The sequence below is a fragment of the Echinops telfairi genome, unplaced genomic scaffold, assembly GCF_000313985.2.
Source record: "Echinops telfairi isolate 266 unplaced genomic scaffold, ASM31398v2 ScPeMD7_7413;HRSCAF=8451, whole genome shotgun sequence".
Classification (NCBI taxonomy): domain Eukaryota; kingdom Metazoa; phylum Chordata; class Mammalia; order Afrosoricida; family Tenrecidae; genus Echinops; species Echinops telfairi.
The window spans coordinates 961,715-970,245 of record NW_022111313.1 but is presented as its reverse complement, the minus strand read 5'-3'; the positions used below and the strand labels follow the sequence as shown (position 1 = coordinate 970,245).

General features: G+C 58.2%; 1 protein-coding gene across 1 annotated transcript in view; it reads right to left on the bottom strand.

Moving 5' to 3' along the window:
• Window positions 1–2,482: 2,482 nt before the first annotated feature.
• ANKRD60 (ankyrin repeat domain 60) overlaps window positions 2,483–8,531 on the bottom strand; it is a 10,536-nt gene continuing 4,487 nt past the window's right edge. Inside the window, exons 2-4 of the mRNA XM_004717151.2 lie at window positions 7,155–7,285; window positions 5,922–6,087; window positions 2,483–3,421 (exon numbers count right to left, since the gene is read on the bottom strand). Coding sequence (XP_004717208.2) covers window positions 3,120–3,421; window positions 5,922–6,087; window positions 7,155–7,285 — 599 coding nt within the window. The 3' untranslated portion in view covers window positions 2,483–3,119. The remainder of the gene's footprint in view (window positions 3,422–5,921; window positions 6,088–7,154; window positions 7,286–8,531) is intronic.

Here is an 8,531-nt window from a genome sequence, read left to right as displayed (position 1 = left end):
GTCTTCTTGGGGCTGCTGAGCTCACAGAGGTAGGTCACCATGGCTTCCTCGCTGGTGTCAGGACTCAAAGACGATGGGGCGGGGGCAGGGGGGTCACTGGTCATTCCTCACCTCCCCTGTCTCTCTCAGACGCCTCCCCTTTCACTCAGAAACTCAGCAAGTGTTCCCAGTCCAGCTTGGGGATCCCAGTAGCCAGCGCCCCATGACGACTATGGTCACCCATCTTCCATCTTTGCTCAGAGCAGCAGCGGGGCTCATGCAAGGGCAAAGCCGACAAGATTCAGTCTCAGGTCTTACCCTGGCCCCAAGCCCCGGGTCTCCACCATGAGACCAGGAGCCCTCTGGTCTCCTAGTTGAGCAGACAGCCTCTCCTGGGGCCCCCAGATGAAAGGGTGGGAGGTGGTGATTATAGGCCACCAGGGAAGCTGTGCCCCTTCCAAGGAGATGTGAGGCTGAGTTGTTGTCCCATTGAGGGGGTCGGGGTCCTGCCACTTGCCAACATACTGGAGATAAGACTCCTCCTCCATGGCCCGCCTCACCCCACCCTCAACCACAGCCACCCGCTGGCGACAGAGTATGAAAAAAACCCACACACTCCAAAATCAATAAGACATTTAATGAAATAAAAAAAGGTGATGTTCTATGTTGCGGCTGGCTGTAAATCAACTCTGGAAGCTTCTGGGCAGGTTTTCTGAAACCAGTGATCCAACTTTGGTTTCAGATAATGGATCGGGGTGTTGGACAGGGCTGAGTCTCTGAGGCCAACAAGAAGGTTCAAGTGACTCATCTGCTCAACAAGCCAGTTGTCACCTCCGAGTGTTGGCCCTGCCCAGACGTCTGGCCAAGTGTTTAATTGAATGAGGGGCTCACGATGTGGTGCGCTTGCCCCTCAGCGCCTTGGGGAGGGGATAGGCAGCCAGTTGGCATCTCGGAACCAAAAAATTAGCTTAGCAAAGCTAAGTATGTGACTTTGAGTCATGGCCACTTGTGGAGCCCAAAGGGTGTCCAGGACAGCACCCCCCACCAGCATAGCCCATTAGCTAAATGGACTGCCCATTGGGCAGGGCAATGTGATATCTGCCTGTTGACTTATTTGGGGGAGATCTGCCAGAAACAGGACCCCCGTCTGGGCAGAGTGGATGCCACCCCCCCCCATCCTGACTGTTTGTCAGACAAGCCGACGGGGTGTCATGCCTCCTGAGGGACATACACCCTACTTGCTGTGACAGCAGGAAACTCAGCCAGTGAATCAGAACATGGTACCCAGTTAGAGACCCAGCTTGGAGACAAAGGTGTATGGGTAGCCACCTTTCATCATGCTACACACGGACTGTGGGGGTGGCGTTAGGGACACCCCAAGGCTGTAGGGATGCACACTTGGCCTTTGGAGGTTGGAAGGGTGGGTAAGACCAGCATGGAACGTTTCAGAGTCTTCGAGTGGTGACGCCACTTTTCCCAGGAGCCCCTGGGTGGCCCCAATGACTAAAGGCTAGACTTCCAACCCAAAGATTAGGATGTCCAAACCCACCCAAGTGCCTCGGCAGGAGGGCCCAGTGGTCTGCTTCTCCGGGTTCACAGCCCTGAAAGCCCTAGGCACACAGCTAGGTCCTGGCTGCCGGGTCAGCCCGAGTGGCAGTGGCTCTGTGGGCACATCTGCCCCAGGGCAACACACCCCTGTCTCACCCCTTCCCCTGTCTCCTCCCTCAAAACTCCTAGCATCACTCAAAGAGCAGGCATTCTAGAAAGAGCCAGCAGCTCCTCCAGGCAAGGCACCCAGGGCCTTGGGGCCCCTGCCCCAGCTCATTGCACGTGGCCCTGTGCGAGCGCTGTCATCTGCACCGCACCCACGTCCAGTGACCGCAGGGGCCAGAGCAGAGCCGCCCCATTGGGTGTCCAAGGCTGTACATTTGTATAGAAGCAGCGGCCCACCCTTTCACCCTCTGGGGAGCTCGTGGGTTGGAAATGCCGGCCTTTCGGTTGGCTGCTGAGTGCTTAACCAGTGAGCCACTAGGGCTCCTGTTGTAAACGTGCAGCGCCTCCAATGATGCCGTGGCCCACTAGGGAGAAGGGTGGCCCGAGGACCATGCCCTGGGGCAGAAGGAAGAGGGTGCCGGCAGCCACGCCCACCTAAATAACGCGCCGGCAAGTCCGTGCGCAGCGCACGGGAAACATGCGCGAGGAAGCTCTAAGGTCTGGAAAGGCACCGTGTGGCCAGCACATGGGGTCGCTGGCACCCCCATTCGGGGAACGGCATGTTTGCAACCCCAACGACTGCTCCTCACGAGCCCCCAACTGCAAGCATTGTCACCGCCCCAAATCAGGAAGCCCACCCCTTAGCGGGGGTTCGGGAAGTTTCGGGAGCACTAGGCGCTATCCAAACAATGAATCCTGTGGGGGTTTAGGCACATGGCTCCCGATGCCCATGGCCCCTCCTGGCCATGGCTGCTAGCGTCCCTGCAGGAGGGAGGGGCACCTGACCGCATCGCTCAGGCAGCCCTGCGGGACGGGCACAGACGTAGCTCGGAATGAAGGGCCCTCGTGACCCTCACACTCATCCCGAGCCCAAAGACACAATAGAACTGCCCCCGTGCATTTCCAAGGCCGGCCGTGTTGAAGGGAAGCAAGCCTCATCTTCCTCCCATAGGGTGGCTGGTGGTGTCGAACTGCTAACCTTGCAGCTCGCAGCCTAGCACCTAAGCCACTACACCACCAGGGCTCCAGTAGCTCCGTGTCAGAATCGCCTTGCTGGCAGGGAGTGCTCCATATCTTAAACAGACTCCCCAGGAGCCCTGTTGGCTGTTCACAAGGTGGGCAGTTCGACACCACCCGTGGCTCCAAGGTAGCGGCGAGGCTGTCTGCTCCAGGCAAGATTGACAGTCTGGGCAGCAGTTCCTCTCTGTGGGGCGGGGTCGCTGTGCACCAGAAGGGACTCTGGTGGGTTTGGTTTGGATTTGGGATAGACCCCTAGAGACCGGAACACCGGCCCAGACCACCAACTCCTGGAGTCCTGCCATCAGGGCAGGCCACTGCGTGTCTGACGCAGACCCACCGCATGTTTGCCTGCTCAAGAGATGATCAGAGCCAGTGTCGCTGCAGCCAGACAAGCACTCCCACAGGGACTATGCTTTGGACTGCTTCTTGGTGGCCGACAGGGCTTTGCCTCGATGGACCTTCTTGGCCCCTCCACCCACCGACCCCTTGGCCCCTGACTTGGCCATCCAGTGGATGAGGTACATGCGCCTCTCGCCCTGCCTGCGGCCTAGCCGGTGGGCGATGTTGATGGGGGTCTCCCCTTTGGCGTCTTTGGTGTTGATGGAGGAGCCCGCGTCCAACAGGAGACTGATGCAGTCCAGCCGGCCCATGGCTGCAGCCACGTGCAGGGGCGTCCGGCCCACGGGCGTCTTGCTCAAAGGGTTGGCGCCTGGAAGACAGAGCAGTGGGCTGAGGGGCATCCCCCTCCTGACCCTGCAGCCCCAGGGGACGTACTTGGGGGGAATTCAGGCTTCTCCCCGACCTGACCAGGCCACGGACACTGCTCTTCCATGAAGGGCAATGGTGTCGCCTGGGAATGAGGGAGGCGACCAGTGACCATATGATATGCTGACTCCCTGCCCATGAGCTGTACCTGCAGAGACTGGGCACACAGCAAATGTCTGGCTAAACATGCAGACATTTACCACAGCCCCTACAGCTCGGGGCCGGTCAAGTGCTCAGCGTCAGACTGAAAGGCCAGCAGCGTCAGCCCATCGGCCAAGCCGCTCCGTGGGAGGAAGGCGGCCGCCTGCTTCCCCACAGATTTACAGCCTCAGAGGTCTTGTGGGGCACCCACTCTGTCCCACGGGGTCCCTGAGAGTCAGAATGGCCCCCCGACGTCATGGCGGCCCCTGTCTGCGTCAAGAGTGACCGGTGGGTCGGGGGTGGTTCTCTTTACTCTGGTCCCCTGACGGCAGGCAAGGCTCTTTCTAAAATGTCCACAGGTCCTTCCTGCTCCCTGGCACTCCTGGGGTCCCCCCAACCCCCATGCCCCAGTCACCAGCCTCCTCTGTCTGCCTCCAGTACATGGGATCCCCATTCTGCCCCGGGCCCTGTCTGTCTGTTTCTGACCCTCTCTCTGCCCACCTTGTTTTCTGGGCTATTAATCCTCCCCACCGGGTCTCCGGGGCGAGAGACCTCCCCCCCCCACCAACTCCTTCAGAGCCACCTGAACGTGAGCGTGACCGTGAAAATGTGGAGCCTGCCTGGCTGGCTGAGCCTCAAACACTGCGCACCCCTATCCCGGAGGACAGAAGACCCCTCCCCGCCACCCACACCCATCCCCAGGTCCTGATCCCAGCCCAGGCACGTAGAGCAGCCAGTCACCGGGGAAATGACAGCCGGTGGCGGCTGAGTCCTGGTCGGAGCACGCTTCAATTGCATCCCTCACCACCGCTGTGGGGGGACAGGCTAGTGACAGGTGTCCAAGGCAGGCTTGTTGGATTGAATCAAACTCTGGGTAACAAATATCATGACACAGAAAACAAGGCAATTCAATTACACCCGGCTGACCTTTCGGGAGGCCCTTTTATGAGCTGTGGCTGGCGCGTGAGGTCTAAGTTTGAAAACCAGTCCTCATAACATCGGCATTGGCGGTGGCGCCTGGGCACAGCCGGCTGTCCACAGAGGATAGAAAACTTCTCAAGGCCGGCTGTAATCTCTTTAACGGCTCCATTCAAAGACGTCACAGCTCCATCAGGGTGGAAGGGACTTTTTTATGAGCCGAAGGGATGGACGGTGGGGCTGTGGAAGGCCGGTCACTATTTCCTCTTCCAGCCCCGGGGACGCAGAGGGGCGTGGGAGGAAGTGAAAGGAAGGCTACTGTTGGCGGGGGGTGGGGGGGGTATGGTCCCCACAGTGGTGCAGGACGCGGCCAGCATATGACCCCCTCTTCCTCCCAACACGTTGGCCCAGAGCCGCCCCACCGTGGCTACTGGGAGATAAGGTGGAAGTCCAGGCCACACACAGGTGGCAAACAAGGGGGTCTAGACCCTTGAATAAGACACCCCCACCCCCAACACCAGGCAACACATTCTTCCTTTCTGTGGGAAGCGGGTGGGTGGGCAGTCTGTAACCACGGGTTGGTTCATAGCTAGTCCATATCTCAATCGGTGGCCCTGTTTCTCCCCAGAAAAGCACTACTTCCTGGAGGAGGAAGAACAGCGCCCCAGGGCCCAGAGCCTGTGGGTCAATCCTGGCTCACGGTCACCCTACAGGGCCACCTCATGGGGGTCCCAAGCCTTCCCGGCAGCACAGGGTGTGTCCTCCTCGCACGGGGTGGCCAATGGGAGCTGGCTGCTGAACTTCCTGCGACACCAGGGATCCTAGCTGAACCCAACCCACCAATTTGGAGACAGCGCAGGTGGGGGTGGAGGTGGGGGTGCTTGGTTTCTTCCAAGGAGCGACGTCTGCCTTCCTGGGGAGCAGACAGGCCAAGAGGTTTGGGAGTAGCTGTCTCCAGAGACAAACCATCCCATGTGCCATGTGTAGGCACGGGAGCGCGGCCAGTCTGTCCTCCGCCCACAGAGCGCCCTCGCCCGCTGGGGGCAGGTGCCGGTCGGACCCTTGCAGCCCCTCACCTCCAGATGGCACTGGGAATGAGGCCAGCCACCAGGGGTGTTCTCCGAGGCTTGTTGGGTAGGAAAGACCAAGCCACCTTTCTGGCTGCCTCCTCTCCCTTCTGTCTGATACATCCACCTGTCCGCCTATACGGAGAGTAGCGGGTGGGGGGTAGGGGACAGCCTGTAGCTGGGCACACCCTAAGAAACACACCCCAACAGGCGTGCCCAGTTGGTGGCTGACAGACCAGGGGGAGAGAGAAGCCACTCCCTGCTCCCTGCCCCAGCAGACCCCCCCAACCTGTGACCGTGGCGTGGCCTGAGAATTACCGTGCTCCAGGAGGTACTGCACGGTGTCCACGTGGCCTCTGTGGGACGCAATGTACAAAGCCACGAAGGCTCTTTGAGACGTCCAGCTCTTCCACCGCTTGCCTGTGAAGTGCTCGGAGTTAGCTGTTCGGTAGAAGGACTCTTCGGTGATCCCTAGACACCGTAACTGGGCGAGAGGAATGGACGGACCACACGGTGAGATCCAGCCTCTCCTGGGAAGAACAGAAACGTTTTTTGCTAGGTGGATGGTGGCGGGGCCTTCTGGGGGAAGGTTCATTTGGATACCCGATGCAGGCGGGTGATGGGAACTGCTAGGGGCAAACCCTGCTGAAAGGTTGGAAAGTACCCAGGGAAGGGTTGGGGGCAGACACTGTGATGCTTCCAGGCATGTTTGGGAAACACCCGTGAATTTGCCACCCGTGGGACTCGGGCAGGAGGCACGAGAGTCATCCTGTTGCCGTTTTTGAAGGCAGAAAAGAGCCTTTCTCTGGGTGTCCAGAGGACAGGGCCCGCGTTAAGGGAAGCAGCAGTTGACTTAGGACCCACCCTTCTTCGGGGGCCTGAGACATACCAACATGGGGGCTGAGGGAGATGGATGCAGCCACCCCAGGCCTGCTCCCCCATCAGCCACCCCCGCTTTCCAGACCTAACCGCACACCCCAGTTGCAGCCTGCCTTCTCCTCTTCCCAGCCAGAAGCAGACCCGACCGCCTCGTCTCTGCAAGCTCTTCATGCTAACCCTTTCCAGAGGGAACAGACACCCACCACCTCTTGTCCGAGGGTCACACCCTCAGCTACGGTTTCTCATCACCACCACCCTCGTCCCCCACCCCACCCCCAGCCCCAGAGCCCAGCCGAGAGCCAAACTCAAGGCCTGGCAGTGCCTCTCCAGCGGGGTTCCCTTCTTTACGCTGTGCAGCGCCCCACACCAAGCCCGGGCAAAGCTCAGTGCCCAGGCAGCTCTTCCCTGCGAGTTACCTTGGGTTTTCAACATTAGAGTCAACCAGCGGGCCCCTCTGAGGGGCCGGCGAGCCGTAAGGAAGCACAGGAAAGCCGCCACGGGGACGCAGACCCCATCAGGCTGGAGCCCCCTCCCCCCCCCCCCCCCCCCCCCTCAGAGACCTCTGTTTGCACCGGCGGTCCCATCACGGCCCAAGCAATGCTGCCTCCCCACAATGCACAGGTAGGCCATAAAGCACACGTCTAGTACCCATTTAAAGAAGCTTACAAGCACCTTACTGGGGTCCCCTTCCACCGACGCCAAAACCAGCTCCGTCCATCCATCATAATGCCAGATACACAATGAAACAATCCCACCGGGGACCACATCGTGGAACCTTAATGTGGCGTCATCCATCAAAACTCCTATGGGGAGCAATTGCGTTCTTTAAAACAACGACAACAAAAGGAGGGCATTACAGGTAAACTATGACATTGGTTAAGTTAAGAGAGGATCTGACTCTGGAAACCACACAGATCATTTGAGAGCTGTGAGCACCAATCTCCCTGGATGGTTCCGCACGCGCCGGTTCGCGGTGTTTTATGCTTTGGGGGAAACTAATTTGGTCCGGCTAAACTAGAGCCCAGCACCAACCAACCCCCAGCGATGGCCGTGATTTCTGAAACCCGGCAAGGACGACTCTTCCTATTGTGAACAAATACATGAGCCGGTAGAGTCACTTCATGAGCCAAACCGGACCAAGAGGAGGACTTAAACTCGAGGCCACTAGACATTATAATTACCGCAGCGTTGTACAAGTGGGTGCTGCAGTAAAAGCACTCACTCTGGCTCATGTTGTCATTAGCTGCTCAAGGGGTTGTGGGGACAACCATGTGTGGGCTCTTTCAGATCATACCCTTTGATGGGCTCTCTCAACCTTAGCACTGGTGGTGGTTGGAAACGGGCAGTTCTTTCTTGGGGAGGGAGGGTTGGTCCTGTGCCCTGTCCCTGGTGTCTACTGACTTATGAGATGCCTACCCTTGTCACCATGACCAAGAATGCCATTGGCAAATGACCCCCAAAAGATGTTTCCTTTCTTGAGAATCTATGGCAACAGAGGAAGCTGACGTTGACCTGCACTGTCATCAGAACTTGGGGTGTTCGAGCTTCTTTTGGCTGGGGCATTCCGACTCGAAAGGACAAGGCACCTACCTACTCATGCTTCAGAAATTCACGCCCCTCAGAAAAAGCCCACCAGCATCCATAGATGGGAATTCTAGATCATTTTGAGAAAGTATTGTATCAGGTTTGGCTTTGTAACCATGTTTCCACGCCACGCTCTTTCTCCTGGTCAGTCAGAACCCAAGGCACGAATTTCGCAGCAACCCTTCTCGTTCCCAAATCTTCCTTTAACACTTCCTGGTCTGAGCTCCAAGACAGTCCAGACAACTTGCCCATCTCTTCCATGGCCATCATCGGTCTTCGAGCAATAGTGCATGAACTTTGTCAACATCTTCGAGCTTTGTCATCAGTCAACACGTCACCTTTTTTTGAAATGAGAAACCACTTGTATGCTTTTCCCACAGCGCGGTCCTTGTCAGCTGTGTTCAACATCACAGCAGTTTCTGCGGCACTTTTCCCAGGCAGGAAACATTTCACAGCCGCACGCTG